At 41.9% G+C, this 17,858-nt stretch overlaps 1 protein-coding gene across 3 annotated transcripts in view; it reads left to right on the top strand.

Annotated features, from left to right (window-relative positions):
• The window catches only part of LOC140205282 (SH3 and multiple ankyrin repeat domains protein 2-like), a 1,215,789-nt gene that overhangs the window by 1,087,962 nt on the left and 109,969 nt on the right, over positions 1 to 17,858 (top strand). For all 3 annotated transcript variants that reach the window (XM_072272778.1, XM_072272777.1, XM_072272779.1), the window contains one exon: positions 4,701 to 4,836. In XM_072272778.1, coding sequence (XP_072128879.1) covers positions 4,701 to 4,836 — 136 coding nt within the window. The remainder of the gene's footprint in view (positions 1 to 4,700; positions 4,837 to 17,858) is intronic.

Below are 17,858 nucleotides of genomic sequence, written 5' to 3'. Positions count from 1 at the left end.
TAGAAGAATGGGAAGGGAGGATCTCATTGAAACCTATTGAATATTAATAAGCCTGGAGAGAGTGAACGTGAAGAGGATGTTTCGAATAGTGGGAGAGTCTAGGGCCAGAGGGCCTCAAAATAGAAGGACATCCCTTTGGAACGAAGATGAGGTGGAATTTCTTTAGCCAGAGGGTGTTGAATCTGTGGAATTCATTGGCATGGACAGCTGTGAGAACAAGTCATTCAGTATATTTAAAGTGAAGGGTGATGGATTCTTGATTAGTAAGAATGTCAAAGGGGAAGTCCAGAACGAGGGGTCACAGTTTGAGGATAGAGGGGAAGCCTTTTAGGACCGAGATTAGGAAAAACTTCTTCACACAGAGAGTGGTGAATCTGTGGAATTCTCTGCCACAGGAAACAGTTGAGGCCAGTTCATTGGCTATATTTAAGAGGGAGTTAGATATGGCCCTTGTGGCTACAGGGTCAGGGGGTATGGAGGGAAGGCTGGGGCGGTGTTCTGAGTTGGATGATCAGCCATGATCATAATAAATGGCGGTGCAGGCTCGAAGGGCCGAATGGCCTACTCCTGCACCTATTTTCTATGTTTCTATGTTCAGGGAAAAGGAAGAAGAATAGAATTGAGAGGGAAAATAAATCAGTTATGATTGAATGATGGAGCAGACTAAATACGCTGAAAGGTCTACTTTTGATCCTATGTCTTACAGTGCTATGGCAGGAATGGAGTTAAAGATGCTTTTGACCATTGGTGAACTTCTACAGGATGACAATAGTGGAAGAATTGTCAACATGTCAGGTCAAAACCAAGTGGTTTTGAAACCCTGCTCGACTCGCTGAGCACCTCCAGCAGATTGTTTGTTGCTTGAGGTTCCAGCATCTGCATTCTTCTGAAGTCTCACATTGCTTTACTTACTTGCCAGTGCAGACTTTCATGTCCAGTTCACATGACAGATTAGCAGAGGAATTAATGAGTATTAACTATTTCTTAATGCTACCCTTGTCAGTTGTGAATATATCAGAGGGGAAATAAAGCCTGAAGTCAGGCAATTGCTCTGCCCCAAGGCTGCAAGAAATTGCAGAGTTCTGGGTACAGCTCAATCCATCACAAAAGCCTGCCTCCCCTCCACGGACTCTGCCTACACTTTTTACTGACTTGGAAAACCAGCCAGCATAATCATAGACCAGAGGTCCCCGACTTTTATTGCACCGTGGACCGGTTCAATATTGACAATACTGTTGCAGACCGGCCGACCGGGGGGTGGAGGGGTGTTCAAGTAGGGTTAAACTCACCTCAACATGTCTTTTACAGTTAGGGTTGCCAATTTTCTCACTCCCAAATAAGGGACAAAAGTAGCAGTAAATTCCAGACACTTTACCCCTGGAAAGACCACCATAACCATGAAGCCTTGCGCGGGCACCTGTGTGTGCATGTGTGTACGTGCCGAATTTTTCCCCACTAATCGGTTTTGCCTTCATCTTCCCGACTATACTGTACATACATTATTTCTACTTTATATAGGCTGTGTATTTATCATATCATTCCTACCCTTACTATATGTTAGTGTTATTTATTTTTGGTTATATGTGTTATTTGGTATGATTTGTTAGGTTATTTTTTGGGTCTGGGAACGCTCAAAAATTTTCCCATATAAATTAATGGTAATTAGTTCTTTGCTTCACACCATTTCGGCACAAAAAGTTTCATAGGAACGCTGTACCTTAGCGGGGGAAATACGGGACAAACCAATTTAGCCCAATATACGGGATGTCCTGGCAAATACGGGACAGTTGGCAACCCGATGTTCAAGTTCAACAGTGCATGACAGGGAATGCAGAAAGGTGCAGCTGACTCATATCGTTTCCTCATGGCCCGGTAGCACATGCTTTGCAGCCCAGTACCGGTCCGCGGCCCGCTGGTTGGTGACCACTGTCATAGACCATTCCCACCTTGGACAGTGTGGGCAGCACTGTAGCATAGGGGTTAGCACAACGCTTTACAGTACAGGCAACCAGGTTCAATTCCTGCCACTGCCTATAACGTTGTCCCTGTGAAGGAATCTGTACGTTCTCTCCGTGACTGTGTCGCTTTCTTCCACATGCTCCGGTTTGCTCCCACAGTCCAAAGGCAGACCAGTTGGTAGGTTAATGGGTCACTTAATTGTCCAGTGAAAAGGCTGGGATTAAATCAGGAGAAACGAAACATTGAAAACACTGACCACCAGGCTCAAGGACAGCTGCTATCCCACCGTTATCAGACCATTGAATGGAGCTCTTGTACTTTAAGGATGAACTCTTAACTTCACCATTTACTTCATTATAGCCATTGCACATCATCGTCTACCTGCATTGCACTTTCTATTTGACTGTAACACCATACTCTGCATTCTGTTACTGCTTTTCTCTTGTACCAGCACAAAGCACTTCTGTTTTCAAATGGCATGCAGAACTGATGTTTTTCACTGTATCGCTGTATGTCAGTAATAAACCAATACCAGCAAATGAATTCCTCTATCCTTGCCTTTCTTCACTTCAGGGAATGAATTCTCTGGTTCAGAATGATGTTACAGTTTAATTCCTGGATGGAGTTTCATCACTTCTACATCCTGCTCTGCTAATTTTTCCATTTAAAAGCTCTTAGAAATGAAGTACTGCCTTTCCTCTGTAGAGCACCTGTAATTTATGCTTACATCTATTTTTTTTGCCTGCGTTGCAGCAGCTAACAGTTCTAGTGCCACTACTGGAGATTAGGCATCCTTACTTCATTACTTACCCCAGTGATCATGGGAACGGCTTTGAGATTGTGCTTCTCTCAAGGTTTAATCCTGTACAGAGCCATTTATTGTCACCTCATCACCTAACGCCCACCAAGTCCACTTGATGAAATTATGGTCTATTGTCATTCAGTCTAAACACTGGGCTTCATTTACCCTCCCATCCAGACCCTTCATTTTACCTGCTGCCTTAGCTTTCTCCTCTCAGGTTGTCAAGTCAGCCAGCTTCACTTGTTCAAAATAGCAGATCATTATCTAAAATAAAAGGACCCTGTCTCTTCACTACGTGAAAGCTCAAAGTCGCCTCTGGTCATTTTGTTTAAATTACCTTGCAAAGTGACTTCTGCTTAATGGTTAGTGCCCCCCCACTTGCTCATTCCTGCTTTCAATATTGAACTGGCCTGTTTCCAGTAGTGACCATAGCAAGATTAGCTTGGCTATTGCAGTCAAAATCACCTGCTGATGACCCAGTCAGAACTTCGTCTGATTGCCTGAAGTGTATTCCATATGATAGCTGGAAACCACAGTGTCTGCAACTTTTATTATTTGTTCATTGACATCATCCAAGCGTTGTTGACAAGCTGGCATATTGTCTGATTCCCAATGCCACTGTGTAGGAGAGCCACTTTCATCAATCACTGCAGTCTTTCAGGTGAAGGTGCTCCCACAGAGCTGTTGGTGAAGGAGCCCTTAGATTTAGGCCTAGCAACGGTGAAGGTGCAGCGATATACTTGCAGGCCGCAATGTTTTGCAGCTGGGTAGGGAACCTACAGAAGGTGGTAGGTTTTCCTTCATGCCGAGAGAGGTTTGTAAGATGTTGTCCAAGGTGTATCTTGTTGTCTAAGATCTATCTCTTTCATACCTGTTACTCTAAGTAGATGGAGGTTTGAAAGGTGTTGTCTTAGCTCTGTCTTGTGTTTTGTTGCCACAAATAGTTCAGGATCTACACCAAGTGTTCCCAACCTGCAGTCCATGGACCCCTAGCTTAATTGTATTGGTCACTGGCATACAAAAGTTTGGGAACCCCTGTTGCATACTATCTTTATGTGGTAGAAATATCTGTAGGATTATCATTAAGGATAAACCATACTGAAGGAGGAATTCAGAAATTGCTATTATTCAAACAATGAGGCAGGTATATGAGGTGAACACACATACAAGGTGCTGGAGGAAATCAGGAGGTCAGGCAGTATAGTCAACGTTTCAGGCTGAGACCCTTCATCACGACTTGAGAGGAAGGGAGAACAACCAAAATAGGAAGGCTGGGGGAGGGGTGGAGAGAAAGGAGTACGTTCTGGCAGGTGATTATGAAGCCAGGTGAGGGAGGGAGGTGGGTAGGTTGGTGGGGGGGGGGGGAAAATAAGAAGCTAGGAGGTTTTTTCCCTTTCCCTTTCCTCTCCAGTCCTGATAAACATCAACGTTTTACTCCTTTCCATACATGTTGCCTAATCTGCTGAATTCCTCCAACACCTTGTGTGCGTTCCTCAAGATTCCCAGCAGCTGTAGAATCTCTTGTGTTTAAGACATATCAAGTGAACTGTTAGCAGAGTGCCTACACAATACCCAGCTCCACACCCAAAAAGACCATTTACAAAATTGCCTCCTTACTATTTATCAGATTTTTAGTTTTTCATTGATTCTATTGTATTTATTGGTTCTACGGTGAATGCCTGCAAGTGTATGTACTTGGATAGTAAATTTACTTTGAACTTTGATCAGTATATTTCTTGAGTTATCTGTACTGTTGAGCTCATCACTGCTTATGGGACTCGGTGTAGGTGAATAAAATGAACAGTAAAATGCCCAAACTTTCTTTCCGAATAGAATAGTGTGACATTAACATGTACTTCACAAACATGCAAGAAGAGGAATGCTGTAGATCTTTGCTGTAAACCACCGTTGTTTTATTTACATTTTCAATCTCGTGCAGGTCAATAATGAAAATGTGGTAAAGGTCGGCCACAGGCAAGTGGTGAACATGATTCGTCAGGGAGGAAATCACTTGGTGTTAAAAGTCGTCACCGTAAGCAGAAATATGGATCCAGAAGATACAGCTCGAAAGAAAGGTACCGATTTAGTTGTACACTGGATCATACTTGTTGTGCAGCATATCCTTATTGACCTAATTGACTGCTATTTATGCACCATCTGTCCTTCATTCCCTTCTTACACTGTCTGACCATATCAGTGGATTCCTTTTTCCCTCATTTTAAGTTCAATTTCAAATGTATTGCCATTCTATTATATGCCCATATGCCACCAAATGAAACGATGTTTGTCCGTAGCAAGGTACACCACACAGTGCATATAACTAAAACCACACACGTGGGTCTGGACATCAGTACTATGTCCTCTGCTGTCTACCACTATGGTACACTGCTTGTCTCCTTGTGAGGATGCATACGCCCTGTGAGCTTAGCCCCCTGCATGTCAAATTGTGGCAAGTGCCAGAGACAACCTGTTAGAATAGCTCACCAAATGTGCAGTAAAAGAGGCGGGTTCTATAAAACGCCTGAGAGGAAGAGAGTCAGAAAGGTTTAGGGAGAGTGGCCCAGAATAGAAGGAGCTGGAAAGTTGAAGACACGGATGCCTTTGATCACAGAGTCACACCGAGTAGAATCAAATCCCACCAACTCCACACTAACCATCAAGCATCTGTCTACACTAATCCCATATTCAGAGGCTTCCAGTGGTCAGAATTGACAATGGATGGTGCAACCTAGCTATATAGAAATGCAAGCCAAGATAGTACAATATGGGGAACAAGCTTCTGCCCATGTAGCAGGCTCCCCCTCTTCACACGTCGGATGAAGCTAAAGCAATGGCAGAGACTGATACAGTTTGGTATCAATGGCATAGCAGGAGCTGCCAGTCAGTGTTGAACTGAATGTAGGATGACCTTAGCGACTCCAGCTCCAGATCTTTCTTCAGGATTTACTCCCAAAGCCTTCCCCATTAGAGGATATAGCCACATGGCAGCAGAGTTTTGAGATCATATTTTTCCTTCTCCTAGATTGGCTGACAAGCCCCATCTGCCCGATTGATTGGTTTTAAGGCACCAGTAAACCACCTTCATCCCTTCTCCTGTCAATTCAAAACAGTTGCACTGGGTCTAGTAGCTAAGGCACACATGAAAGCCAGGAGCTGGTCTGTGGTTGTCAGAGGATATTTGAGGTGCACGCCATTTGAGAGCATTTAATAGGTAGGGGAAACTTTCCCCATGACTCTAACACTGGCTATGGCAAGGAACCAACCAGATTTTCCATATATACACTGAGGACAAGTTCCAGTGCCAGTTAATCTACCATCCTGCATCTCTTTAAAACAAGCACATGCTGGAAGCCCATGGGGACACAGGGAGAACGTGCAAACTCCACCCAGACATCACCCAGGGTAGCGGTAAATCCTAGTTTGGTGGAGCTCCACTTGTTGTGCCACTGTGGTAACCTGAGTGGACCTCTGAATACCCAAAGGGCCATGCCTTGAGGATTATAGTGATGTAGTTCTAGGAAGGGTTACCAAGATCACAATTGGAAAGAAGATGAAATCATTAAATACCAGGGGAAAATAACAGTCATAACATGCACCTCAATTTCTCTGACTTCCTCTAATTACTCCCTCCCTCCTTTTCCACTCCCCATTCTGGCCCCTTTCTTACATCACTTCCCTCAGGTGCCCCTCCTTCCCTTTCTCCCATGGCTCTTTTCTTTCTTTCTTTTTAAATCTTTTTATTAATTTTTCAAAATTATAAACTCAATAACAAAGTTGGTACAAAGAGATTGGAAAAATGTTCATCAGCATATATAAAATGAATTTTAAGTAACATAGAAATAAAAGACTTCCAAACTCATAATGAGATTAAACATTAACAAAGAAATAAAAAGAAAAAAAAATACATAAACAAAAAAAACCCCAAAAGAAAAAAAGAAAAAAAAACAAAAAAAAAAAGGCAAAACAGGGCTAGACCAACAACTTGTATCAGACAAGATCCATAATATCGCTAACTCTACTCCTACATATAATTTTAGAAAAAAGATTCGGGAAGGTCAGATTACATCATATGAAAATGTTGCATAAAATGTTTCCAGGTATCTTCAAATTTAACTGAAGAGTCAAAAATATCACTTCTAATTTTTTCTAAATTTAAACTTAATATGGTTTGAGAAAACTATTGGAATGTAGTTGGAGGGTTAATTTCCTTCCAGTTCAACAAAATAGATCTTCTCGCCATTAAAGTAACAAAAGCTATCATTCGAGAGGCTGAAGAAGATAAAGATCTATGTTCTACCATTGGCAATCCAAAGATTGCCGTAATAGGATGGGTTTTTAAATCAAAGCATAGAACTGTTGAAATAATATCAAAAATGTCTTTCCAATTTTTTTCCAAAAGAGGACAGGACCAAAACATATGAGTTAAAGAAACACTTCAGTGTGACATCTATCACAAGTAGGGTTTATATGGGAATGAAAACGGGCTAGTTTATCTTTGGACATATGAGCTCCGTGTACTACTTTAAATTGTATTAAAGTACGTTTAGCACATATCGAAGAAGTACTAACTAATTGAAAAATTTTATTCCTCATGGTTCACTGTCCTCTCTAATCAGATTCCTTCTTCAACTCTTTACCTTTTCCACCTATCATCTCCCAGCTTCTCACTTTGTACCCCTGCCCCCCTGCAGCCCCCCCAACTCACCTTACCCCTCACCTATCACCCACCAGCATGAGCTCCTTTACTTCCTTCCTATTCTGGCTTCTTCCCCCTTCCTTTCCAGTCCTGACAAATGGTTTGGGTCCCTTATCTTAGAAAGGATGTGCTGAAAATGGAGGGGTCTAAAGAAGGTTCACGAAAATTATTCCAGGATTGCATGGCTTGTCACATGAAGAGCATTTGATGGCGTTGGGCCTATATTCACTAGAATTCAGAAGAATGAGGGGTGACTTCATTGAAACCTATCGAATGGTGAATGGCCTTGTAGAGTGGATATGGAGAGGATGTTTCCTATGGTGGGAGAGTGTAGGACCAGAGGATTCAGCCTCAGAATAGAGGGTGTCTTTTTAGAGTGGAGATGAGGAATTTCTTCAGCCAGAGAGGGGTGAATCTGTGGAATTCTTTGCCACAGGCAAATGTGAAGGCCAGGTCTTTATGAATATTTAAGGCAGAGGTTAATAGGTTCTTGATTGGTTAGGGCATGAAGGGATACAGAGAGAAGGCAGGAAATTGGGGCTGAGGGGAAAAATGGATCAGCCATGATGAAATAACTGAGCAGACTCAATGGGCCAGATATTCTAATTCTGCTCCTATATCTTATGGATTCAACTCTAAACTTTGATACTTTAGTCCTCTCCATAGATGCTGCCTGACCAGCTGAGTTCCTCTAGTATTTAGTGTGTGTTGCTCTGGACTTCCGGGATCTACAGAATCTCTTGTGTTTAAGTGTCATAAAATTGTGCATCCAGCTCACTTTACATGTGCAAATGCAAGTGTATAACTGGTAAGTAACTTTGCCATTGCTCTGATGCCATGCTCTTTCCGTGTAATTCCTACACACTGCCAGTTGAACACTGATTTAGAATCTCTTAAAATATTTGCATCCCTTTTCTCTATAAAAGGAAATTATCATTGTATAGCTCACAGGTCCGCGTGGGCAGGTTTTCCAAAATAAATCTTAACAGCACACAGCTGCTAAGCAACATCACAGAGAGATTGCCAAAACAGCATGCATTTCTTGGTGGAGAAATTTTTCAAGAAGATTTATAGGGAGTGTGTCAAAATGCCGATGCATTACAATTCTGGCAAGAAAAGACAATGAAATGTCACAGAAGCAGCATCCAGGCTGTTCCTATCTCAGAATGTGCGATGGAATTTGATCCTCTTCCAAAGATAAGATTAATATGACAAGTTAATCGAACCATTTCATCTGTAAGCAGCCAGTTTAAACTTAGGGCGGTACAGATTATTGTTATTTAAACATCCTTATTTTTGTCTTTCCGGTGGACTTTGATCTTTAAAAAATGCTCATGTCTAAACTTCCTTTAATGTTTTAGTCACATTAGTTTTGTGGTTTGAGCATTATTCTAGTCTCTAAATTTAGGATCAAACCATTAATGGTTATAAGAGCAGGTTTTTTACTACACTACAGTGCACAGTACTGTAGTGATTTTATGTAGTGCACTGCATTGCTGCCACAAAGAAAGCACATTTCATAAGATAAGTACTTATTTACTGTCCCTAATGTTTAGGACAGCAATGAAGGTTCTTCATTTTCAACTGTCCATACAATTGCACACGGATGTACATTCCAAAACAATTTTGTTTTACCTGTCAGGGTTGTAAGCCCTGAGCTGAACCCTGAAAACCGGAGAATTGGTGACCAGTCTTAGTCTGGCCTCTATCCTTTGACCTTTTTGGCATTGGTGACCCTACCACGAGCCAAAGCACAAGGCCCAGACTCCAGCCAACATAGCTCTCTGGGTCATTGAAGCACACAAGCCTCCAGCCCCTCCGACAGGGTTGTGGTCCTCTTGGAGGATGACATATGTGAGTGATGATAAACCTGATTCCGATCTGGGTCTCTATTGTGGACGGAGAGTGGGAAGGGGGCAGAGACAAGGGAATCATGGTTAGGAAAAGGGGAAGGAGGAGGGGAGGGAGTGGGAAGTTCCAGGGAGACATTCTGTAATAATCAATAAACCAATCATTTGAAATTAAATGACTTTGCATGGTGTCTCGGGGCTGGGTGTATCTGCACCTGCACAACCCCCCTCCAGCTCTCTTCTACCACCTGTCTCACACCCCCTCCCATGGCGCTTCACCCTCACACTTCCCAACATGCTTTGCTTGCCACCAGATTAATAAACTTACTCTCTGCTGCACTATGACAAATATAGTACTGTGCAAAAGTCTTAAGCACCCTGCTATACCTACATTGCTAAGGCTTATTGCACAGTACCGTAGCAACACGCACAATAGGACACAGCCTCAGAATAGAGAGGTGTCATTCTAGAACAGAGATGAGGAGGAACTTCTTTAACCGGAGAGTGGTGAATCTGTAGAATTTGTTGCCACAGATGGCTGTGGAGACCAAGTCTTTAAGTATATTTAAGGCAGAGGTTGATAGATTCTTGATTGGTCAGAGCAGGAAGGGATACAGGGAGAAGGACTGGGACTGAAAGGAAAATTGGATCAGCCACAATAAAATGGCGAGAGGACTTGATGGGCTAAATGGCCTAATTCTGCTTCTCTATCTCACGATCTTAGGGTCTAAAATGCTGAAGGAACTCAGTAGGTCAGGCAGCATCTATGGAAATAAGTTTACATTTGATGTTTATACAACATAGACGTTTTTCTGTAGTATTAGGACAATGCAGTTATAGGGCATTATGCATCATGATTGAGACACCTAACATTTTAGGGCAAGTTCTTATTGCCAAACACTACACTTAGTGGGCACTTTATTCGATACCTCCTGTACATAATAATGTAGCCATTGAGTGTAAGTTGAAGCTTATTATTGTTCAACCATACACCTATACGCTGCCAATCAAAACACGTTCCTGGAGGACCAAGGTGAACCACAAGGTACATATAACTCACACGCATCACAGAAAGTAATATTACCGCAAACAAATTAACAAATAATAAGGTGCATTTATGACACAAGTTAAAAAATAAACAAGATAACACTACTGGCAGTTCATATGTCATAAGACCCAAGTGGTGTCAGATTATTCAGTAGTTTCACAGCCTGGGGGAAGAAGCTATTTCCCATCCTAAATGTCCTTGTCCATATGCTACGGTACCTCCTGCCTGAGATTGTTGGACAAATGGAAGTGATTGTTAGAGCCCTACGTGGGCAGTGTGCCTGATAAATATTTCTGATGGGGGGGAAGTGAGACTTCAATGATCTTCTCAGCAGTCCTCTGCTGCTGTAGCCCATCCACTTCAAGCTTCAATGTGTTGTACATTCAGAGATGCTCTTCTCCACATCAGAAACTCAAATAACACAGCTATTTGAATTACTGTTACCTTCCTGTCAGCTTGATCCAGCCTGGCCATTCTCCTCTGACCTCTCTCATTAACAAGGCATTTTCTGAACAACAAGTGAACCTCTTGACCATGTCGGCATGCTTTTTTTCATTGCGTTGCTCCCACTTGATTGACTGATTACATATTTGCATTAATGAGCAGGTGTACCGAATAAAATGGCCACTAATTGTAAAACTTTGGGTCCCTTAATTTTTGGTGTCTGTCTGTCATCCATCTGTGATATTGGCTCAGTTGGTTGGACATTTTTCTTTTTATCCTTTTCTTTTCTCCTCTGGGAGAGGAAGACTTCCCTAGTCTGATCATGTCTGCATGTTGTTATGCATTCAGTTGCTGCCACGGGATTAGTTCATCAAATATTTGCATTAATGAGCAGGTGTACAAGATTCGAGTACGTTTATTATCACAGAATGTATAAGTTATACAACTTTGAGATTTGCTTGCTCACATGTAGCCACAAAGCATGAAACCCGAAAGAACCCAATTAGAAAAAAAGAATAAAAATAAAAGACCAACACTCGATGCACAAGAGAAAGGAAAAACAAATCATACAAACAATTAAAACGAACAACAGCATTTCCAACCAAAACTGAGTCCTCAGATCTGAACCCTGGAGTAGGCCCAAAGCTTGGCTTATCAGTTCATCAGGTACATTTCATCATTTCATTAGGTACAGCTGTACCTAATAAAAGTGAACGTCAGCCAGAGAGCTGGAAATGGCAAAGGTGTATGACTCAGCGGCCTGTTACAGAGCAAACACAATTTATTGTATTTAAAGAACAGAGGAAACAAACTACAGCAACCTCTCCAAATAAAAGCACGGTAGTTTCTACAGAAAAAAAGTGGTATATAGAGCGTCAGAGGAAGTCATTCCTGCCTGTGGCCATCAAACTTTACAACTCCTCCCTTGGAGAGTCAGACACCCTGTGCCGATAGGCTGGTCCTGGACTTAGTTCATAATTTACTGGCATAATTTATATATTACTATTTAACTATTTATGGTTCTATTACTATTTATTATTTATGGTGCAACTGTAACGAAAACCAATTTCCCCCGGGATCAATAAAGTATGACTATATATGGCAAACATTTATCAGCATAAAATTAAGCTCAGTCATTTACAAATTTCAGTGTGGCCCGCCTAGGCAGCCTTATCTGAATGGCATGCATATGTGCATGCGCAGTACAACATAGAACAATACAGCAAATTACAGGTTCTTTGGACCACGATGTTGTGCCCACCCTTTAACCTACTTTAAAATTAATCAAAACCTTCCCTTCTACATGGTTCTCCATTTTTCTTTCAACCCTAATGTCGCTAATGTCCCTAATGTATCCGCCTCTACCACCTCCCCTGGCAGCACATACCACGCACCCATCTATCTCCCTGTTTAAAAAAAAAACCTGTCTCAAATATCCCCCCATACTTTCCTCCAAGCATCTTAAAATTATGTCCGTCGTATTTGCCATTTCCATCCTAGAAAAAGATGCTGGTCCTCCACTCTATCTATGCCTCTTACCATCCTGTACACCTCGATCAAGTCACATCTCATCCTCCTTCACTCCAAAGACTCCCTAGCTTGCTCAAACTGTCCTCATAAGATATGCTCTCCAGTTCTGTCAGCATCTCCTCTGCACCCCCCACGTTTGGTCTGACCAGAGCTTTTTTTTTAATTGATTGATTACGATCCAGCACGGAATTGGTCCTTCCGGCCCTTTGAGCTGCGCTGCTCAGCAATCACCCAATTTAATCTGAGCCTAATCACAGGACAATTTACTAATTAACCTAGCAACCGGTATGTCTTTGGACTGTGGGAGGAAACCGCAGCATCCAGAGGCATCCCATGCGATCACAGGGAGAACGTATAATCTCTTTACAGGCAGTGGAAGGAATTGAACCCAGGTCACCTGCACTGCAAAGCGTTGTGCTGACCACTACACTACTATTTTTAATTCAGTGAATTAAATAGAACTTGCATGAGGAAATGCAAGACAAATGTTACAAATACTGACAATAATTGTTTTAATATCCGCTCGTGGTTAATTTGTGTCTGTCGGGGAGGAAGTATGCTCAATGTCCCAAGCCTTCTGGTGCTGAGAATGTACGAGGATTATACGTTGATTATTCTCCCTCCTGCAACTGGGTGGGGGAGGGGCTTATCCTAACCTTAACTTCACTTTCATCTGGCAACTAAATAATTCAGAGAAAAAGCAGATCATTCTGACTTTCAGGCTGATGCCAACACCTTTATTAGTCAAAGGACCGAGCTCAAGAGCCACACGGTACTGTTACAGCTCTACAAAACTGTGGTTAGACCACACTTGGAACATGGTGTTCAGTCCTTGTTACCTCATTATAGGGAGGCTTTACCAATGGAGCTGAGAAGATTTACCAGGATGCTGCTTGGATGAGAGAGAATGTCTGATGAGGAAAGGTTGAGTAGACTTGGGCTTTTCTCTTTGGAGTGAAAGAGGACGAGAGGCCTCCTGACAGATGTGTATAAGATTATAGGTAGAGAGGACCTTTTTTTCCTTGGGTAGCAATGGCTAATACCAGAGGACATCCTTTTCTGATGAGTGGAGGAAAGTTTAGCGGAGATGTCAGAGGTAGGTTTTTTTTTACACAGAGGCTGGTAAGTATCTGGAATTCATTGCCAGGGGTATTGGTCAAGGCTGATATGTTAAGAGACTCTGAGACAAGAATATGGATAAAAGATTAATAGAGGTTTATGGACTATGTAGGAGGATAGGGTTAGATTGCTCACAAAGTAGGTAAAAAAGGCAGCATAAAATTGTGAGCTGAAGAGCCTTTATTGTAATTTTGTTTTCTATATTCTACTGTATATTCTCTCCTCTCCTCCCACCTACTGCAATTCACCTTATCAATATAAGCCCCCCTTTCCTCCTGAATTTCTTCACAACAATCTGCATCTCCTCTGGTGCTTGATTTTGTTTTTAATATCTTCTCATAGTGTAGTAGGAAGCTGTTCAGCCCATTGATTCTATACTGTCCTTCAGTGTAATTCAGTTCCTCCACCCCCATTATTTCCATGTAACCTATTCTCTCAGGCATGTCTATCAACTCCCTCCAATTATCTCTCCATACTCTAATACCTCAGAGATAACTTGCAGTGACCAGTTTACACACTTACTGTACCTGCACATCTTTAGTCCATGGGAGGGAACCAGAACATCCATGGAAGTTCACCCATTCAATGGAAAATTGTGCAAACTCCACAAGATTGCACCAGACTTGGGTCACTGGAGTAATGAGGCCAAAGTTCTACCTGCTCCCTCACGCCAGCCACTCACCTCCCCATCACCATGTGAAATCACGCATCAATCATCTCCTTCAAGCCCCTTATTAATTTTAAGATCTAGTTCAGAACCATTTTTTCTGTTAAAAGACCAATTAATAATTTTTTTTTAAATGTAGCATAAATGTAGGTGAAGTTTATCGGCACGTATCTCTGTTCACCATGGCATAATCTCTGAAAAATAATGTTAAGTTAAGTAAAACAAAGCAAAATTACCTTCATAAAGTGGTTAAACAATCTGAAATTTACTACTTTGTGATTCAGTCTAAAAATATCATCATCCTCATTATTTGCTGTGTCGTATGAATAGGCGACCATGACTGTTCTTGGCAGCTTTCTTTTCTACAGAACTGGTTTGCCATTGCCGCCTTCTGGGCAGTGTCTTTACAAGACAGGTGACCGCAGCCATTATCAATACTCTTCAGAGATTGTCTGCCTGGTGTCAGTGGTCACATAACTAGGACTTGTGATATGTACCAGCTGCTTATATGACCATAATGGCTTCATGTGACCCTAATTGGGGATGGGCGTGCTTAGCAGATGCTGCACCTTGTCCAAGGGAGACCTGCAGGCTAGCGAAGGGAGGGAGTGCCTTACCCCACCTTTGGAAGAGACGTGTATATATATACAAACATTGTTTTAACTGTTCTTTCTCCTATTTCACCATCTATCCTTGTCTATCTTTTCTGATGAAGGGTCTTCAAATTGAAAATGTAAATCTAATTCTCTTACATCGGATATTGTCTGGCTTGCTGAGTGTTACCAGCCATTTTCTGTTTTTATTTCAAATTTCCAGCATCTGTAAAATTTTTTTTGATTTTCCTTTTTTAATGACTTCCAGCAAATGCCAAATTCTAATTCTGCCTAAACACATTGCTCAGGGATAACATTCTATTTTTTTTATGTAAGCTTCAAATTCACATGAAGGTTACACTGATGTTAATTAACCGCCAGCTTCTTCAGAAGCATTTACACATTTATTCTAACCTATCCTTGAATGCTAAATAACAGAAGCAGTGTCACAGAGATGGTGACATTCACTCTGTTGACAAAGAAAATAATTTAGGCTAAGGATTTACTAATAGATAAGCGAGGTTCGGTTATGGATTGAGGAAGGTAAAACAGGCAGCCTTTTAACTTATAATGAGCATGATTTAATGTTAATCCTCCCAACATTAGTTCTTCTGTTCTTATTTCTGAACTTCATCAAATGCATACATCTATAGATCCCTTTAAGTTATGGTGTTGGTTGATAGGATCGTTCAGAAGGTGTATGGTCCATTTGTCTAATTAGCTGGGGGATTAATTTCAAGAGCCAGAAGATAATGATGCAGCTCTATAAAACATGGGTTAGACCATACTTCGAATATTTTGTTCAGTTCTGGTGCCTCATCAGAGGAAGGATGTGGCAGCTTTAGAGAGGATGTAGAGGACATTTTCCAGGATGCTGCCTGGATTAGAGAGCATGTCCTGTGAGGAAAGGTTGAACAAGCCAGGGCTTTTCTCTTTGAAATAAAGGAGGATGAGAAGTGGCTTGATAGAGGTGCACAAGATGATAAAAGGCAAACAATGAGTGGATAGCCAGTGCCTTTTTCCCAGGCAAAATGGCTAATAAAAGGGTGCATAATTTTAAAGTGATTGGTGGAAAGTATAGGGGATGTCAGAGGCGGGTGTTTACACAAAGAGTGGTGGGTGCACAGAACAGGGCCTTGGATGGTGTTGGAGGAAGATACATTAGAAGACCATAAGATATAGGAGCAGAATTGGGCCATTTGTCCTATTGAGTCTGCTCCGCCATTTCATATTAGCTATACATTTTTCCTCTCAGCCCCAATCTCCTGCCTTCTCCCCATACCCCTTCATGCCCTGACCAATCAAGAATCTATCAACCTCTGCCTTAAATATATATATAAGATGGCTCCAGAGCTGCCTGTGGCAAAGAATTCCACAGATTCAGCACTCTCTGACTAAAGGAATTCCTCCTCATCTCTATTCTAAAAGGACACTCCTCTATTCTGAGGCTGTGTCCTCTGGTCTTAGACTCCCCCACCATCCTCTCCATGTCCCCTCTATCAAGGCCTTTCACCATTTGATAGATTTCAATGAGGTCACCCCTCATGTTTCTGAATACAGGCCCAGGGCCATCAAACACTTTTCATATGACAAGCCATTCAATCATTCAATCCTGCAATCACTTTAGCGAACTTCCTTTGAACCCTCTCCAGATTCAACACATCCTTTCTAAGATAAGGGGCCAAAACCTGCACACAATACTCCAAGTGAGGCCTCACCATTGCTTTATAAAGTCTCAACATTACATCCTTGCTCTATATTCCAGTCCTCTCGAAATGAATGTTAACGTTGCTTTTGCCTTCCTCACCCACAGACTCAACCTGCAAATTAACCTTTTGAGAATCCTGCACAAGGACTCCCAAGTCCCTTTGCACCTCTGTTTTTTTGTATTTTCTCTCCATTTAGAAAATGGTCAACCCTTTCATTTCTTCTACCAAAGTGCATACACTTCCTGACACCAAATTCCATCTGCCATTTCTCTGCCCATTCTCCTAATTATGGACATATAAGTGTAAGTCTCAGGTTCAGCCGGCATCATTAGACAAGGAAAGGCGGTCCCTGGCCCTGCCAAACGTATGACATCTGAGGTGTAAAACCTCTTGTTTGTTTGTGTGGATGCTGCGTGATGTGTTCCCCTGTTACAAGTCAGTACCATGAAATAACAGACAGTACACCATATGCAATTAAACAATTTAGCTTTATAATTCTTAATTTGACTAGAGAGTTAATAAAGAAAAACATAAAGAAAAGGGCCCATTTTAATGAAACAGTCTAACGTGCACATTGGAGCTCATAGTTTCCCATCCATTAGTCCTCCATCGTTATCCCACCCTTCCCTGGCCCCCAGGCATCGTCGACTCCTGGCCCCATTCCAAGTTCACTTCGTCCTGCAGTCTACGACCTCTCCATTCTGGCATTTTTGCTCCCCATCTTCCACTGAGTAAGAAGACCCAGATCACCTTGGTCTCAGGCACATAAGAAGAAACACTCCCTTTATTGGACGGCGCACCTTCCAAAGCCCCCGTTATCTCTAGTCATAACCCAAACACTGCTGCTATAGAGCAACCATTATATCAGCAGTGAAACCTGCCCCAGGGCGTTACATAAGGTAGGCAGGTGGGCGAAAGACATTGGAGGATTTAGTGGGAGGGAAGGGTTAAATTGATCTTGAAGTAGGTTAAAAGGTCAGCAAAACATCATGGGTTAAAGAGCCTGTACTGTGCTGTATTCTTATATATTCAAATATAAAATCACTCTACCAACATAGAAATTTGTGGGGGGCAGGTAGATTTTAAGTTGAATTCTGAAGAGCGAGGTAACTTAGAAAAGGCAGAAATGCATATTTAGTACATCTGCATATACAAGCTCCCAAATGAGCAATCCACTTGCTGTTTACAAATTCAGTTCTTCTGTCCTCCAGACACTTCCTGAGATACATGACAGGTCTCACATTCGGATTTTGATTTTATTTTTCCTGTACCAGTTCTGACCTGCTTTTCACAGCTTTTACTGTACCTTTGCTTTCTCTCCAACTGGCACCATTAATCAATCAGATTTTGTAAAGAGCATTTCACCATAGCAATATGATGCCTGCATATGCTATATGAGAGGATGGTCAAACTTGGGTATTTTTTTCTCTGGAGTGGCAAA

This window comes from Mobula birostris, chromosome 11 (genome assembly GCF_030028105.1).
Source record: "Mobula birostris isolate sMobBir1 chromosome 11, sMobBir1.hap1, whole genome shotgun sequence".
Lineage (NCBI taxonomy): Eukaryota > Metazoa > Chordata > Chondrichthyes > Myliobatiformes > Myliobatidae > Mobula > Mobula birostris.
Note: the sequence above shows the minus strand (reverse complement) of the source record. Positions and strands in the feature narration are given on the sequence as shown.